General features: G+C 44.0%; 1 protein-coding gene across 1 annotated transcript in view; it reads left to right on the top strand.

The window, feature by feature from the left end:
* Positions 1-18,948, top strand: part of LOC147663087 (beta-microseminoprotein-like) — a 113,206-nt gene that overhangs the window by 67,985 nt on the left and 26,273 nt on the right. Inside the window, exon 3 of the mRNA XM_086950686.1 lies at positions 530-632. Coding sequence (XP_086806812.1) covers positions 530-632 — 103 coding nt within the window. The remainder of the gene's footprint in view (positions 1-529; positions 633-18,948) is intronic.

Raw genomic sequence — 18,948 nt, 5'->3', positions numbered from 1 at the left:
CAAGCAACAAAAGTGCAGCATCGCATTCTGATTGTGCACCTTCCTGTTCACTTGCTCTACTTTTTTGCTAGTAGCAGCTCGTAATTACATGATGTGGCGTAATAGCATTATTTCAGGATTTTGTTGTTTAGCAAGAGTAATGCAAATTTACTGATATACGCAAGATTAATTCAGTGTAATGGACAATTTGCACAGAGAATCCACTACCTCCTGTAGCTGAGATGTATCTGCATTCAACCAAATGTTCTATAGCTTCTCTTTGTCTCACTGAGGTGCACATTAGCAACAGCTGCTTGAAATGTACAGTGGAAGCAGATCTGGTTTATGAATGTTGTTCCATATAAATAATCATTGACAAATGTCGCGAAAACACATGCATGCAAGAAAAGAACAGAATGCCATTAAAAGCATACAACAATCCAAATGTCTATGAATGCTAGTGCACCATAGCAGACAAAATCAGAGGACCGGCTATATGCTAACTGGATGGCAGAATTGACTGAATATTTATTCCTGCTTTGTTTTCTAGGCTGCTTCATAGAAGGCCAGTTGCGTCCATTCGGTTCAACAACTAGAACGAAGACATGCATGAGTTGCTACTGTTCCTCTTCAGGCTCAGAATGCTGTTCCCTGTAAGTGTTATGAAAAACAAGAACAAAAAAATGCAGAGTAACATGTATGCATTTATTTCATGATGTCCAGAGGAATGCTGTCGATGCTTCATAGTGGTAGATTACATTTTTCCACCGCGCTACATTAGATGAGTGGATTAGTCTCCATGTGTTCCTCTAAGGCAGGAGTGTTTATACCGGAGGAGGGTGTGGCGGCACCCTCTGGGGGCATGAACTGACCTCAGAGGGGCACCAAGCACTGTTCAAGAGGAGCACCATTCTAAAAGGAGTGATGGGCTTTTCGGTAAAAAGCAGAATGGCAGTGAGGCACTCTATGATGGGCCTCAGTAGCATCTTTTGTCACTGTTATGTCCTGGGGCTAGGAGGTGGTTTCAAGGGGCGGCGAAGGGGGGAGGTGGATTGCAAGGGGCAAGGCGCACCCCCGTTTCGGATCACACTGTGGATGATACTTTCACACTTTAGGAAGACCAGGCTGTAAATAGCATGTTTGCAATCGTAATTGAGGACAATTATGAAAGGGTTACGTAAACATAATACATAATAGTAACATTTGAATTGCTAATTATGTTCAGTGCTGGCAGTTTTTAAAGAATTGTGTGAAAAATAAATTGTTCATTCTGGGCGTTCCTAATAAAAAATTATTTAGAACATTTGAAGAGCACTGTAGGAAGGTGGAATCTGACTAAATGGTTACCCCAACTTTTTTCCTGGTGTTTTGCTGGTTTTCAACTTAGTTGGCCTGGGACCCTGCTATTCAGGGCCCCAGACTATCTGCTTTCTCTATTAAACCAGATTGGTTACTGGGTCACTCTTGTGAGCCCCTGTATAGTGTACCATAGGTATCCAGGGCATAGGTGTACCCTAGACCTACCAGGGGCTGCAGCATGTATTGTGCCACCCCTGGATTGCCTTTCAAACTGACACCAGATGTCTGTTCACACAGCCTGGGTAAGGTGGTGTAATCAGCCCTTACTTAGATATAGTATACCTATATCTACCTTATATATAGACACATATGCACCTATAAGTCACTCCTATGGTAGGCCTCGACAATCCTGGAAGCAGAGTGCTTGGTTTTATGTGAGAGGGTGCCCTAGCATGATCTGAGCCCCTCTGCAGCTTTCCGAACCATCTCCTTATAGATGTTCTATGGTTGACTCGTATTAGGAGGATGAAGCAACACCCTCTCCCGCCAAACTGTTAGCTGGCCCCTATTGGCGGGATGATATGGTGAGATCAGCACGGCTTTTTAAGTCAATCCAACCTTCATGCAACAGTGAACTGATGTGAATGTTTGCTTGGGGCTCACAAAAATTACCCAAACTTACTGTATAAGGTGCAGGTTTTATCCTTTTTAACAGGGGAATTTTATTGTGTTAGGTTCCATCTAATGTTCTTCATTTCCCCTTCTTTTAACTCAAAGTAATGTATAATTGTATAAAATATTCTTTTATGGTGATATTTTTTACCGAATAAAGATTAAAAAAAAAAAAAAAAAGAAATATATAGACACATATGCACCTATAAGTCACTCCTATGGTAGGCCTCGACAATCCTGGAAGCAGAGTGCTTGGTTTTATGTGAGAGGGTGCCCTAGCATGATCTGAGCCCCTCTGCAGCTTTCGGAACCATCTCCTTATAGATGTTCTATGATATAGCCATACTATATACTCTTAAGTGCATTATAATCCTCACGGCAAATGCTAACTTTGGTTTAGCTTTATCAAAACATGTTGTGTAAGGTGCCAAAGACTTTGGAATACTACCCCTCCGCCAATTCTGACGGCGGGGGTAGCATTCCACCCTTCTAGAGGGAAAAGACATGTATGCTACTGCTTTACCCGGTTAAAGTTAAACACAACCTCAGCATCACAAAAAGGATGCTGCTGCCACATACACGAGTCTGACCTCCTGTTGCTGGGGGAAACTCTGGCAAGGGTGGCCTGGACAATAGGTTTCCTGTCCAGGGAGGTGCCAGCACCTCCCCAGACAGGTGTTTTGTGTATTGGGCCAGGGAGGGCTGCATTCAGTGAATGCATCTTCTTGACACTGCCTGGGGCACACAAGGTGCTCCATGCATAGCCCGGTTCAAACCAGTTGCTGGGGAACTCCAGCCCCAGCTCTGGCATGAAACTGGACAAAGGGAAAGGGGTGTAACCACCCCCTTCTCAGGTCCACCCATAGGAGGGACCTAGGCAGGTAAACCAGCCCCCATCCTTAGTATAAGTATAGGAGCTGTGTCCTCAGGACTTTAGATTATCCTGGAAAAAAACTTTGATACAGAACTCTTGGACCTTCGACATTCTATTCTGACTAGAAGACGGAAGACATCTCCCTTGTGGTCAAGGAGTGACCACCCTGTTCAAACAGGCACCAACAGCAACTTTGCCGGTCTGCAGTTTCAAGGCTCACGCCAGAATCCGAAGACTCTGCAACTCAAGAACTGGACTTCCAGACTTCTCTGAACCAGATCCATACCCACAGCAAAGCTGAGACCCGTGGTGGACACGAGAGATGTGGGACCAGACATCTTGGATATCCTGCATTTTGCTACCTGCACTCCTTTTCTGAAGCCTCAGTAAGTTGTGCATTGAGGTACAAGAAGCCCTAGTCCAGTGCATCATTTGACCTGAAGCCCAGACCCGACACTCTGCGAGTGTCCCGTGGGCCCCGCCTTCACATTTGTGCTTGATGCGTCTTCCTGGTTCCTTGCCCATTGGCTAGTGAGCCCCCTGAAGACGCCATCTTGAATCTAACTTTAATCCTGGTTGCTCCAGGCTTGTCCCAGCTTCTCTGCAAAGGAGAAGCACCACAGACCTTGCTGGTCTGCAACAGAGCCAATCTTGACATCCTGCATGGGTTGCAGTTACCGAGGCTTGTTGGGTCCAATCTGGATACTGATGCTGCAGTCATCTAGTTCCATTGTGGTAAAGCTCAAATCCAGCTCCTGGTCATCGTCGATGCCTCCTTGACCTCGTGGCTGAAGAGACAGACTCACCTTCTTCACCTTCAAGCACGCAACATCGCCTGGTTCCTTCCTGGTCACTGGCTAGTGACCCAGACTCTGTGCCTTCTGCTTTCAGGTTCTTCACATCCCCGATCCACCCTTGGGTGCACCCAGACACTTTTCCTCTGGTCGCCTGCAGCACTTCTTTGCAGCTCTCCATAGAAAACAACAACGAATCCCGACATCAAAAGACACCTATGCACCGGCTTCCCTGGGTGAGGTAACACGAGTACTCTGGTGCTTCCATGGGTCTTGACTCTCGAAGTGCCCTAGTTTAAAAGGGTTCCATCCTAGTCCATCCGGAAGTGTCCTTAAACAGTAACTTTGTAACTTCTTCATTTCCCATTATAAGTCAATGGTAACTCGCAACTGTGTTTAGACTATCAATATATGGGAGGGTTAATATCGTAAAGATATCCATCCTCCCGAAATTGACCTTTATTTTTAATACAATTCCCATTGCATTTGATTCTAAACAACTTCTTAAGTGTCAACAAGAAATAAATTCTTTCATATGGGGGTACAAAGCGAAAAGGTTTGCTTGGAAAAAATCGAGGAGGAGGAGGGAAAAAGGTGGTCTGGCCCTCCCAGATATTCAGTATTATTCGTGGGCGTTCCAGCTTTCCCACTCAAGAATGCTTCTGAAGACACCAGATGTCTCCTCAAATGGGAAACTATTTAAAGCAATGTTGGTGGGGGCAAACCTCCCATTGGATGGGTTTCTTTTCAAGTTCGGAGAACAAAAGTTTTTCAAGAAGGTGAGGTTAAAGATTTTATTAACGCAATTAAAGACATGGGTAAAAATTAAGCGCAGAGTGGGGTTGGCGTACTATTCTAATTATGCACCAATTTGGGACTCTCCCGGGCTTCCACCATGCTTACAGGACTCTCTGGCCACCCCGCTAATATCAGCTGGGCTTGCTAGATGGGGGGATTTACTTGATGGTGGCATCCTGATAGCGTGGGAAGCCCTTAGGGAAAGAGTAGGGGTGACATTGTCTAGATTTAAATACATACAAATTAGCAGTTGGGCCAGAGAACTGATCAGGAAAGTCCCTAATATCGGGAGAACTAGTCCTTTAGAACAACAGCTAGTTGGAAAACAGATAGGAGGTAATGAGGTGGCCTGTTGGTATTGGTCTATACATGAGGAGATAGATGGGGAGTTTCACCTGCCAAAACAGTTATGGGGGAGAGAAATTGCGGGAATAGAGGAGGACAGTTGGATAGAATCTTTCACCCTTTTATATAAATTGGTAAAACCCGCTTGGCTCAGACGAAACCATCTGTTCACTTTACATCGGGCTTATCTCACTCCTCTACGTCTGTCTAAATTTCAAGAGGGGAAATGTTGTAACAAATGCAAACTCCCCTCAGCATCTGACTCTCATATGTTTTGGGAATGCCCCCACCTAGCTACTTTCTGGACAGAGACTAAAGCTACCCAGGACTCAATCATCCAAACCGATATTCCATTATCTTTATCACTTGTCATCCTTGGTGTACACCAGAACATAACTGGGGCAGCACGATCCTTTCTGTTTTACGCCATACTGCTGGCAAGACGGCAGATATGTATGCAATGGGTGGAAACCACCCCTCCCACTCACTCAGGATGGTTAAACTCATTATATGAAACTCTCATTTTGGAAGCTTTTGACGGAGTGGAAGTGAGGTTCTATTGGGGTATTTTTTGGTTTTTTTTTTCCCCAATATCCAATGATTAAGCCCATCCACTCAACAGTTCAGTATTGTGGTCTGCCCAGATTCCGACATATATATACTGAATACTTTGGCAAGAAGTTGCTTTGAGACATCGTCACAAGATGCACGGTTGTACCTATCAATTCATAAAACTCTTTGCCAAGTAGTGAAGCGGTTCAATCTCCAGGGTCTTGCTCCTAGAGGCGGTGAGATGATTGATTGGTTGGTTTCTCCCGTATCTAAGGGACGTGTGTCGGTCAGATGAGGATACAAAAAAAAAAAAAAAAAGACACCTATGCACCGGCTTCCCTGGGTGAGGTAACACAAGTACTCTGGTGCTCCCATGGGTCTTGACTCTCAAAGTGCCCTAGTTTAAAAGGGTTCCATCCTAGTCCATCCGGAAGTGTCCTTAAACAGTAACTTTGTAACTTCTTTGTTTCCCATTATAAGTCAATGGTAACTCGCAACTGTGTTTAGACACTGCACGCGTCATCCATGGGCCTCCTACTTCCTAACCTTTGGTTGTTTAGTGTAGCCCCAGCGATTCTACAGGCCCTAGGCCTGCTTTCTAACTCTCATGTGGTACTTATACCGCTTTCTTAGTATATGGTTACTGAGGCCCCAAGGGCATAATGTATACTGTGCAACTTAATGTGTATTAACTGTGTGCCTTGTATTGTATTTTTACCTCTGATCTCATAAAGAGTCCAGAGGGGTTGTGTTTAGATTAAATACATAATATATTTGATATATACCTTTTGTGGTGTCCTTTCATTTGGTATTCACGTGATTATATATGGTAAAACAACTTGCTTAACTCGCCTACTGAATTCTTAGCCTAAAGACTGCTGGTTCATGCTACCACTAGGATAGCTTTCTATAAGGTTGACTTTACAACCAGCATCAATAAGGGTCAATTAGACTGGTACAAGGTGCCCACTAGAACTAGTGGACATCATATGCCAGGCTCTCTTCTCACAAGCACTGTTTTTAAGTGCGTGGTATCGATGGGAACGAAGGAATCACAGTAGATTTTCCCCCAAAAATATATCTCTTTCTGAAACTGTAGAAGTGAGTTCATTTAATTAAATGAGGAATAAGATCACCAGTCTTCTTGAATGGATGGTTAAAGAAAGGGATGACCTGAAGAGTAAGATGTCTGCTACTTAGTACCTGTGAACAGAGAATCTCTAGCACAGAGCTGGCAGATGATGCAAGGCTAATGCATGTTATGTTGTGTTGTGTTGTGTTATTTTGTGTTATCCGATTTGTAAAGCGTGTGGTTACTTGAAGGTGTCCTGGCTCTAATAATGTAAGAGGGGAAGCTGCTATCAGAACAAAGACTAGTGAAATAGATATGTTCTTCAAAATCTGTGGAATTTAAGACATTGTGGCACAGCGAGGATGGAGGGTGGAAGGACATTCCAGGCTTGGCTGTGATCACCGGAAAGGAATGCCCACCAGCCAGGGTTCTGCGAGACCTAGGAACTGACACAAGTTAAACAGTAGAGCAGCACAGGGTCTAGGAAGAAAAATATCTCGGAAAGAGAGAGGGGGTATAATTATGGAAACATTGAACAGCCAGTAGGGTTAGTTTAAAGGTAATCCTGGCGACGTCCAGGAGGAAGCCAGTGAAGACCCCCTTTTGAATTTTGATACATGGGTTCTTGTTCTGAACTAAGTGACCATCAAACTACGACCTGTTGCACCCATTGTAGGTGCTCGATGAGTGTAACTTGGAGACAGAAACAGGATGAGTTGCAGTAATTGATTGATTCAAAAAATGATTTATGCCCCATCACCAAGGCTTGACTTTTCAGGTCAAGAAAGGCTGTTATGGACTTTGTGTGTCCGGTGGGTGCACCGCCTTTGAACTACAGCCCTTCCTTGGGCGTAGATACTTTGAAGGCATATTATGGTCAAATAGAACTCCCAGAATTATCACCCTAGGAATATCTTCGAGAGAGACAGGAAGGAGCAGAGGAGTCTGATGAGGCTGGAAAGTCAAACTCTCTGTTAGTCCAAAGAAGGTATGATGTGTCGGGTAAACCTTTGCTGCAGTTAGCTATTTTTCATCCAAAGGTATCCCTGCTAAAAGCACGTGAGTAAATGCAAAGGACCCAAGGATGGGGAACAATTTGATGAAAAGGTACACATCATCAGCATAGAATTCAATCAAAATGGGAAATTTAGCTGGGAAGTCCAGTAGGATTGCTACAGAAATGCTGAAAACTGCTGTGAGAAAGGTGAGCACTGGAAGAGAGACACCCAAGGAGCCTGTTATGAGGGCCCATTAAAAAGAAGCAAAACTAGGAAATTATGGAGCAGGTAGGGTTTGCCCAGGAAGCCTGGTTGTCCAGCAGTATGTCTGGCCCTCAATCAAAAAGGCAGCCAAGAGTTCAAGTATAATAGATGGGACGCACGTTGCTTTATCCAACTTCTTCACAGCATCTTGGCAAAACTCCTCTGGGCTGTTATTGTTCAATAGCCTGTTTGAAACAGAGTCAACAAATTTACTCTGGGTATACAATATTCTGATTATTGATACGAGCTTAAACTATTTATGGGGTTTCAAAATTCTTACGGCTCAGAGCTATAAGAGTAACAAGGGTCTGAAATAAACTACAGGTAAAAATGACTTAGAAAGGAATCCAATCCACATGTATCCCTTTCCTCAATTTTGCCTTCCATCCCAAGGGGGTAGAGAAGGAATACAAAAGGGTAAGGGACACATTTGCTGTATTTTATTCACTTTTAAAGACTAAGGAGCATATCTACAAGTCCCTATCACCACTGGAGCATCGCTTTATTATGCTCCTGTGGCGTAGCGCTATTTCTCTTATTTACAAGGTGGTGCTAAGACACTTAATGCAGCTGAACAAACCCTTGTAAATATGCCCCTTTCTGCCGCAGTCCTCTGCGGCAAAGGGGAGTGCAGTTGGTGCTGCAGTGGGCATTCCACAGCAACACCCATTGCTTAATGATGCTGCCCCAGATTTGCAAGGCTGAGCTTGCACCAAAAACTAACAGCAGGTAATACCTGGTCGATGAATGGCAATACGAGGGGAAATTATTAATTCCTCCTCCTTTTGGCTTGGTAGTTTGGTCTGCCCTGTTCCCATGATGCACTGGGCCAGGGACAGACTAATTTGCATGTAGCCAGGTTCTGAGCTGGGATGGTGCAGTGAGCTAAAAAACGGTGATAGATCACGCCCTGATCTGTTGACTGTGTATGAGTGTTCTGTTTAATTCAGATACTCTGTCCATCCCCACCCCCTTTTCTGAATCGTTTTGTCCACCATAAGCGTGGAAGGGTATACTCAGATGTGAGTCCCTTGCTCATTGCACCATCAGGATTCAAGCAAGCCGGGCCGAAGACGGCTGTAATGCCAGAAACCGGTCCCCGGAAGCTTGTTTCCTTCCCAGTATGAGAATTGGCTTGGTAGTTTGGTCTGCCCTGTTCCCATGATACACTGGGCCAGGGACAGACTAATTTGCATGTAGCCAGGTTCTGAGCTGAGATGGTGCAGTAAGCTAAAAAACGGTGATGGATCAAGCCCTGATCTGTTGACTGGGTATGAGTGTTCTGTTTAATTCAGATACTCTGTCCATCACCACCCCCTTTTCTGAATTGGGAGAGAGGATGGTGGCCTTGTGACTGGGAGAAGCACGTCATCTGCAAAGAGAGCAATCTTGTGTTTGTCCTGCCCAAAGAGCACCCCACCCATGTCTGGATTAACCCTAATTCGTTCCGTGAAGAGTTCAATACTGAGGGCAAAAAGGTGAGGGAAAGCGGATACCCTTTTCTGGTTTCCCACGAGAGTCCAAAGGAGTCCAAGGCCACCACATTCACCAGTATCCGCGACAGAAGAGCGGTGTAGTTCACCCACACCATGCCTATAAAGGTCTTGTTGTATCCAAATGTCCTCAATGTTCGTGTTAGGAAGGCCCAATCAACTCAGTCAAAAGCTTTCTCTGCATCGAGTGAGAGAAGAACTGTGGGGATACCTTTTTTCTGCACTTTTTGGATGATGTGTACCACCTTCCTCAGGTTGTCATGTGTTTGCCTCCCGTTATTGAACCCTGCCTGGTCTGCCTAGATACGATACGGCATGACATTTTCTAAATGCGTGGCCAGAATTTTAGAGTATAATTTGTCATCTAGATTCAGGAGCATGATGGGCCTGTAGGAGGCACAGTTTGTACGGCCTTTACCTGTTTTCGGGACAGAGATTAGTGCTTCCCCCATGGATGGGGTCACACGTTGCGAGGCTGCGATATCATTAAATAAGGACACCAAACAGGGAACCAATTCAGGAGTAAAAGGACGATAGAAGTGAGCGTTTAGCCCATCAGGACCTGGAGCTTTTTGCAGTTTGAGTCTATTGCTTTGAGTACCTCCTCACTGGAAATGGGTCTACTTAGGTCCTCATTTGTGGAAGCTGGGATCTGTGGTAATTTGAGCGCTTCTAAATACGTCCCTTGGTCACTGACACCCAAGGGGTCTGCAGTGCATAGGGAACAGTAAAAGTCTCCAAAGGCTCCGGCCTTTACCTCCTCACTTCTATGAGATATTCCATTTTTATCCCGCAATCTGTACGACATACTCGTTTTCCTGCTTCACCCTAAACTGTCTCACCAAGAGGGATCCCACCTTATTCCCCCTTCATAGCCTCAGTCTTGTAATCGCAAGATAATTTTTTCCATTCCATTGATGTAAATAGCATGTAACTTCTATTTTAGTTGTGTAACTTTTCTTATATTCTGGACCAGGGGGATGTCCTTATGGGCCTGTTCAGCGTTTAGTAGCTCCCCTTCGATAAGCAACCTCTACCCCTTACATTGGTTTTTTAAAGTAGTTGCTAGTTCAATGCACTTTCCCCACATTACTGCTTAAAGGCATCCCAATTGTTGGCAGGAGAAGTTAGTGCAGGGTCATTAAAATCAAAGAATTCTGAAATTCCTTTTCTTAGCTCGTCCCTAAGGAGACGATCCCTGCATAGAAAGTAGGGGAAGTACCATCGGGCATGTCCAGCACGGGCCGGCAATCTGGAACCAACTCTAGAGGGGCGTGATCTGAGAGACAAATCTGGTAAAACTGTCAACTTGAGTGTGCGTGAAAAAGGGAGTGAATGATGAATGCATGATCAATTCTAGAGTAAGTCCTATGAGAGTGAGAGAAAAAGGAAAAGTCCTGTGTCATAGGAAGAAGACCCATCCAAGCTTCCTTAAGACCCAAGCCCTGTAATGTTGTTTTAAGTTGTTTGCTAAACACCCCCCAGTTGCTCTATGTGTGTGAGTAGTATCTAGAGACGGACCCCATTTAGAGTTAAAATCCCCCATCAACAGAATATCTCCCGTGGTGAATCCCTCCAGCCTGGCTAGGAATCCATTTAGGAAATCTTGTTGCCCCACATTGGGCGCATAGGCCATTGCAATAATACAAGACCAAAGTCTCAGCTCACCCCTGACCATCAGGAATCTCCTTGCCTTGTCTGACTTGGAATCTTGAAGGAGAAATGGAGCAGAGGAGTGGAAGATGATAGCCTCCCCTTGTGTTTTGTGTGTGTGGAGGAACAAACAATCTGTGGGAAAGCCCTATGTTTCAGTCGCTGTTCATTTTTTTTGGAAGATGGGTTTCTTGCAGGGCAGCAATTTTTACATGATAATCTAACAAAAACTTCTATATACTATGCCTCTTGTTGGGGGAGTTAAGGCTTCTCACAATCCAAGATAAACAATTAAGCCACATGATTCAGAATGAGAATGACTCAGCTGCTTGTCAAGGTTTGCCCATGAGAAATGTATCCTTCCCCCTACCTCAAGCGCGATCCCCGGCCAAAACTGCATGTATCGATCAGACAGGTCTGTGATACTAAAACATGTTTAACAACAACGGATATGAACTAGAACTTTGAGTCCGAGGCACTCTATCTCAGAAGAGAACCTCAATTTGAGCATCCCTTGGGGCGGAACCATTACCGCCGGCCAGGCCCAACTTCCAGCTAATTGGAATGATTTAAGAATTAGCTATTGCCCAATGTCAGTTTAAAAGTCTAAAATACTATGAGACATTTCTTATCCCCTTGCTTCTCACACAAGCCCCCACGCCTCCGTGGAGGTTGACTGAGTCAGTGTCTACTTCGGTCAGAGCTTAGTCCCCTTTAGAACTCACCACCAACGTTTTTCACTAGACTGTGTGTAAATTTCAAAATGTTACCAGACCAAACAGACTCTTCCTGTATCATCTCAACGTCTTCTTTGCGCTTCTTGTCTGCTGTAGCCATGGACCCCCACCACGTCCGTCCATTTGTGCTGTCGATCCTGTGTCTTCTGTTACTTTCATTTGCTTTTGGGTGGGGACCTCAATGCCCAGGATAGAGGTTGCTTCCTCGAGATCCGTGTAGTGTAGACTCTTGTTGTTGAGCATAAAAGCCAGGACAAAGGGGTATGTCCATTGGTATTTTATTTTGTGCTCCCTCAGGACTTTTGTGACCGGCTGAAACTGCTGACGAAGGGCAAGTGTAGTTTGGGCCACATCTTGGAACAGGCAGCAGGAAACATTCTGGAATTTTATCTTTTCAAGAGCACGTGCTTTCTGGAGGATCAGTTCTTTGATTTTGAAGGAGCTGAATTTCACCAATACATCCCTAGATTTCCTGGAGTCTCCCCGTGGCCGTGGCCCCACTCTGAGGACCCTCTCTAGCCACAATCTGGGCCATTCTCTCCCAGCACGGTTGCGAACAACCCCACCATGAAGGACTCCAGGTCAGGGCCCTTGCAGCCTTCTTCCAGGCCCCTCACCTGAATGTTGTCGCAACGAGAACGGTTCTCAAGGTCCTCGCATTTGAGTATCGTAGCCTTGAGTTGTTCGCGTAGGTTATCGGGGCCTTCTGAGAGAGGCTACACATGGTCAACCAGTTCCTGGCACTTTGCCTCCAAGTCTAAGTTATGGGCCCCAATCAAATTCACTTCTGCCTGTAGGGTCACCAACTTTACTCCCATCTCTGCCTATGAAGCATTGAACGAGGCCCCCATGTCCGCCTTTATATCTTCCCAGAGTTCCTTTTTGAACTCCCTTAGCCACGCCATTAGGTCTACTCTGGTCAGCGCCAAGGCGGCGCCATTTTGGGACCTCCCTTCTTTAGCCACCACCCAGATGGCTGGGGTGAAGTAGTTAGTGTCAGGAATATCAGGGCGGCTTGCGGTCTAGGGCCCGCCCCACGGCATGAGTTATGCTCGAGGTATTTGTGTGGGAAAGTTCACAGTTTTCCCTCCAGGGGGCGCTGGTGGTTCGCTTGCACAACCTACAGTAACATATGTTGATGCATACAATGATGTGTGATGTAAATGTACTTGGAACATGCTCTTTATACCCCTTAGTTTGCCTAATGCGTGAGATTTGACTGTCTCACGCGAAATGAGTGAGGTTTGGCACCTCACGCGAGATGCGTGAGGTTTGGCAAGCGGTATTGAAAACCTCACGCGAAATGCGTGAGAAACGGCAAGCGGTCGCGTTTAACATCGGACGTAGCCACGTTAACGTGCGCGACCACGCCCAGACCTCTTTGCTCACTATTCTAGAGATCTTGAGGGTGAAGCAGCGTCTCCCTGTAGCTCTGAGTGGAGTTCAGAGTTTTGGAAGCATTTTCTTGGACTTTGCTTCTGGAAGTGGTTGGCAATCCTTTTGAAGGTCCTTTGGGAAGGCGCAACCTGCTGTGGAGGCATTTGGGAATCCTTTGCAGTACCTGTAAGTTGGATATCTGAGGCTTAGGTTTCTTCAGCCACGCCCTGTGTATCAGTAGAGTAGGTCGTACTCTACAGGTAGGACATTTTAAGCTATTTTCTGCGCCAATATTTAAAGTCCATTATAGTAAACTTATTTAAAAGTGTTTTTGAGTCTTTTATCTGCGCAAATTACACATTCTTTGTTCTCTGTGAAATAATTCTCTGAGAGCTTAGGCTCTAACTTGTTGGGTCTTTTTCTTATGGTTTCTTTGGTCGCAATCCATAACCGTCGCAGTACGAATTGACATTACAAAAGAAAGAATTATATTGTTAAAGAAAGAATTTTCAAGTGAAGGTTTTGAACTTGAGATTATTTATGTAAAGACTGCACTAGAGATTATTCATGTAAAAGTTTATGTTTTACTAGGCGAAGAGACATTTTTGACTGTCATTGTAAAGGGGTTATTTACAAGAAAGGTGTCATTCTGTCAGTGTTGAATCTGAGACCCAAATGTGTTTTCTTTTGATGATTAATTTAAAGGAATGATTTCATATATGTTAATTTGGAGTTAAACCCAGGTTAAAGACAAAAGGTCTTTTATTGAGGGGTGAAATGTTAGTTCTTTAAGCTGTTGCAGAGTTCTTAGAATATCGGTATAGATTTGCAACACTAACTTTTCCTTTTCAGATCTCCTTCCCTGCTGTTCCCTACCCAACTCCCCTGACTAACTTTTCCTTTTCAGATCTCCTTCCCTGCTGTTCCTTTCCCAACACCCTTTTCCCCTCGCTTGATCACTTCAATATTCTGTGTATTTACTACAATCAGAATTGGAGGTATCGAGAGGTGGGCCCCTATATCAACTCGACAGATCCTGAGGAAGACCTCGTCTGACAGAATAGTGAGCCCACGAATTATTTTCCTCCTGATCTGTCGGAGTTGCTATAATGGCCACCTTAGATGATTTAATGGCGGTAATTGTAAAAATGCAAACTGATCTAAATGAAACCATGAATGCAACTGCGTTATTGGCTGAGAAAGTGGATAACATTCAACTTCAGAATACACCATTGCCTGATGAAGTTCAGGATACAGGTTCAAGAGCTCCCACTAATATCTCTGTTACTGTACCCCCGCAAATTCCTTTAGCATCCCCAGAACGTTTTACTGGAGATCCTTCTAAGGTGCAAACCTTCTTGACACAAATTGAGTTGCACTTTTCTTGCAGGCCTGCAGCCTTTCCCACTCCTCAATCTAGGATTGCGTTCCTTATATCCTACCTGTCTGGAGATGCCGCTACTTGGGCGGTTCCGTTGGTCAGACAGGATAGTGCCTTATTATATAACTGGAGACGTTTTGTAGGGGAATTTGAAAAGGTGTTTGATAGGCGAACTGTAACTTTATCTGCAGACAGGGAATTATTGCAATTAAGACAAGGAAACAGAGACCTTATTTCTTATTTGTCCCATTTTAACAGACTGGTGGCCGAAACCTCTTGGCCAGAAGAAAAGAGAGCTGCTCTTTTTTATCAGGGTTTGCGGGATGAGTTGAAAGATGTTCTTGCACAAATTGATCCACAACCAACTGCATGTTCGGATTTGATTAATCTAACCTTACGACTGGATCATCGGCTCTCTGAAAGAAGGTCAGATAAAAGAAAGAGCGAGAAGCCAAATTGGAAGAATGAACCTAGATCTCGGACTCAACTATCTCACTCCGAATCCAGTTCAGAACCAATGGAGATCGGAGCTCTTAGACAACCATTATCTAAGGAAGAAAAAGAAACCCGACGCAAAAATGGACAATGTCTTTACTGTGGTCGCAAAGGACATTTCGTGAAGGATTGCTTGATGAAGCCAAAAACTAAGTCCTTCAGTGCAAACAAGGCGGCAATCCTAGAAAAAACAGATCAAACGTCGGAAAACTAGTTTGCCCGAGATGTTTAGAAGGGGATCTCTTGGGTACCATCGCTTACCCTTCCATAAACTCTTGTGTGTCCAATTACAAAGCTCATTTCAGGTTAGCAGTACAAATTCAAGTAACTCTTAAGATTTGGCAAATGGAAGTTTTAATTGACTCCGGTGCTACTGGGAACTTTGTTGATCTAGACACTGTACAGAGACTAAGTATCATTTGCGAGAAAAAAGAAACTCCAGAAATTGTCCAAGCAGTCGATGGGAAGGTTTTGTCCGGAGGGCCAGTTACAATGCAAACCTCAAAAGTGGTTATGATCTGTGAGGATTCAAAGAAACAAAGACATTTAGAAGAAGTGCAATTCGATGTGATCCAAGCTCCTCAATATGGGTTTATTTTGGGCATGCCTTGGCTCTGCTTGCATAATCCTCTAATCGATTGGCAAAAAAGAGAACTTGTATTCCTCTCAGAGTTTTGTCAGTCATCTTGTTTAAAAATCTTGGAACCAATTGTAAGTAAAATCGCAACTGCAGAAGAAAAAGAGACAATTTTACCCAAAGCATACAGAGAATTTCAGGAGGTGTTTAGTGAAGAGAAAGCAGCAAAACTTCCACCTCATCGAAGCTATGATTGTCAGATTGATCTTCTGCCAGGATCATGTGTACCCAATTGTAGAATTTACGCATTATCAGAAAAAGAAAACCAACATTTGAGAGACTATCTAGACCAATATCTAGAAAATGGTTTTATCCGTCCTTCTAAGTCTCCAGCTGCCTCCCCTTTGTTTTTTATTCCAAAAGCGAATGGGGAATTAAGAACTTGCATCGACTATAGGGCGCTGAATAAAATAACCATCAAAAATAAATATCCATTGCCGTTAATCCCTGTCCTTTTGGATCAAGTCAAGACAGCAGTGATTTATACCAAACTTGATCTCAGAGGGGCTTATCACTTGGTACGAATCCGACAAGGAGACGAGTGGAAGACTGCATTCAAAACTCGATATGGTCTGTTTGAATACTTGGTAATGCCATTCGGTCTCTGTAACGCCCCAGCAGCATTCCAATTCTTCCTCAATGATGTCTTGCGAGAATTTTTAGATCTATTTGTTATCGTCTATATCGATGATATTTTAATCTACTCAAACTCTGTGGAAGAACATGAAGGCCATGTAAAACAAGTTTTGAAAACCCTACAAAAACATAATTTGTATTGTAAATTAACAAAATGTGACTTTCATGTATTTGAAGTGGAATTTTTAGGTGTCCTACTCACCCCAACAGGAATGAAAATGACTGATCGAAAGATCCAAGCAGTAGCTGAGTGGCCTATTCCAAATTCAGTCCGGGATGTACAATGTTTTTTGGGTTTTGCAAACTTTTACCGTCGATTTATTGATCACTTTTCTGCAGTAGTAGCTCCTATCACAAGATTACTGAGAAAAAAGGTAAAATTTGAATGGTCTTCCGAGGCAAATGATGCATTTCAGAAACTAAAAAAGGCGTTCACAGCAGCTCCAATTTTAATGCACCCGGATGTTAAAGAACCTTTCATAATCGAAGCAGATGCGTCAGATGTGGCAATTGCAGCTATTCTTTCTCAAAGGCATCCTAAAACTGGTCAAATGCATCCGGTGGCATACATGTCACGAAAATTGAACTCAGCCGAACAAAACTATATCATCGCAGAAAAAGAGTTACTTGCTATCCTAGAAGCCTTCAGAGAATGGAGACACTACATCATGGGAGCTAAATTCACGGTAACCGTTTACACGGATCATAGGAATTTGCAATTTATGAGCTCAGCCAGAATGTTGACACCCAGACAGCTAAGATGGATGATGTTTTTTGCAGAATACGATTTCGTAGTAACTTATCGACCTGGTCAAGACAACAAGAAAGCTGATGCTCTTTCTAGGAAAGATTCTTCTTTGCACAGGTTCGAAGGAGATCCACAAGGGATCATAAGCCCAGATAAAGTACTTTGTTTGATATCAGCCGATCAATTTCTAGAGAAAATACACGAAAACTTCTCTCCTAATCAATGGAAAAAATGGGAGAATAAGGAAGAGAATCAAACTATCAAAGAGGGATTACCATTTCATGGAAGGCAAATCTATCTACCAACCAAAGAACTACAAAGAACTGTTTTCAGTTGGTTACATTCTCATCCAATGGCAGGACATCCGGGTCCGAGGAAGACAGTGGAGAAAATACAAAGATTATTCTGGTGGCCAACTCTGCAGAAAGATGTGACTCAAATGGCTCAAAACTGTGAAACTTGTGCAAGATTCAAAACGGATCACAGTAAACCAAAAGGTCTGTTGCAAGTGCTACCCACTCCAACCAGACCTTGGGAACATATTTCCTTGGACTTCATTACAAATCTTCCGCAAAACAGTCAACATTCAGTTATCTTGGTAGTTGTAGACAGTTTAACAAAGTACGCACATTTCATAGCTTGTAAACAATTGCCTACAGCTGGACAGCTAGCGCAAATCTTTCTAAAAAATATCGTGAAACTACATGGACTGCCTTCAGTATTGATATCGGATCGAGGTTCTCAGTTTTCATCCAAGTTCTGGCAACAATGGTGTCAATGTCTACAGATCACGTCAAATATGTCAACCAGTCATCATCCTCAAACGGATGGTCAAACCGAACGATTAAATCAAACCCTGAAGCAATATTTGCGATGCTATGTAACAGATTCAAAAGAGTCTTGGTTGGATTTGCTATGGTTTGCTGAGATAGCCTATAACTCATCACCTCATTCTTCTACAGGATCCTCTCCTTTTGAGGCCCTATATGGCTATATACCAAAAACAATTCCTCTAAATCTGCCCAAAGAAGAGACCAATGCACCCGCAGTTCAAGAGACAGTGCAAATTATGCAGAACATTCATCAGAAAATTCACAAAAGGCTATTACAAAGTAAAGAGAAATACAAGCAGCAATATGATAAGCGTCATCGAGCAGGACCAATGTATTCTTCTGGAGATAAGGTGTGGTTATCCACTAAGAACTTACAATTTAAACACAAAAACATGTTTCGTCCCAAATTCATTGGTCCATATTCAGTGATCCGTCAAGTTAATCCAGTGACATACAAATTGCAACTTCCCAAGAACTTGCGGATTCATCCTGTATTTCATACGTCATTGTTAAAGCCAGCTAGACAAGGTGTAACCCCCAAACCTGCACCGATCCTGATTCAGGGCAATTGGGAGTATGAGGTGCAGAAGATATTGGATTCTAAACGCAGAGGCACGAAACTATGGTATCTGGTTTCCTGGAAAGGTTACGGTTCTGAGAATGATTCTTGGGAACCAGCAGAACATGTTCATGCCCCTCGGTTGTTACGCAGATTCCACCTCCTTCATCCTTCTAAGCCGGGCCCTAGACCGCTCTTGGGAGGGGGAGGTACTGTCAGGAATATCAGGGCGGCTTGCGGTCTAGGGCCCGCCCCACGGCATGAGTTATGCTCGAGGTATTTGTGTGGGAAAGTTCACAGTTTTCCCTCCAGGGGGCGCTGGTGGTTCGCTTGCACAACCTACAGTAACATATGTTGATGCATACAATGATGTGTGATGTAAATGTACTTGGAACATGCTCTTTATACCCCTTAGTTTGCCTAATGCGTGAGATTTGACTGTCTCACGCGAAATGAGTGAGGTTTGGCACCTCACGCGAGATGCGTGAGGTTTGGCAAGCGGTATTGAAAACCTCACGCGAAATGCGTGAGAAACGGCAAGCGGTCGCGTTTAACATCGGACGTAGCCACGTTAACGTGCGCGACCACGCCCAGACCTCTTTGCTCACTATTCTAGAGATCTTGAGGGTGAAGCAGCGTCTCCCTGTAGCTCTGAGTGGAGTTCAGAGTTTTGGAAGCATTTTCTTGGACTTTGCTTCTGGAAGTGGTTGGCAATCCTTTTGAAGGTCCTTTGGGAAGGCGCAACCTGCTGT

This window comes from Lissotriton vulgaris, unplaced genomic scaffold (genome assembly GCF_964263255.1).
Source record: "Lissotriton vulgaris unplaced genomic scaffold, aLisVul1.2 SCAFFOLD_783, whole genome shotgun sequence".
NCBI classification, from domain to species: Eukaryota; Metazoa; Chordata; class Amphibia; order Caudata; family Salamandridae; genus Lissotriton; species Lissotriton vulgaris.
Note: the sequence above shows the minus strand (reverse complement) of the source record. Positions and strands in the feature narration are given on the sequence as shown.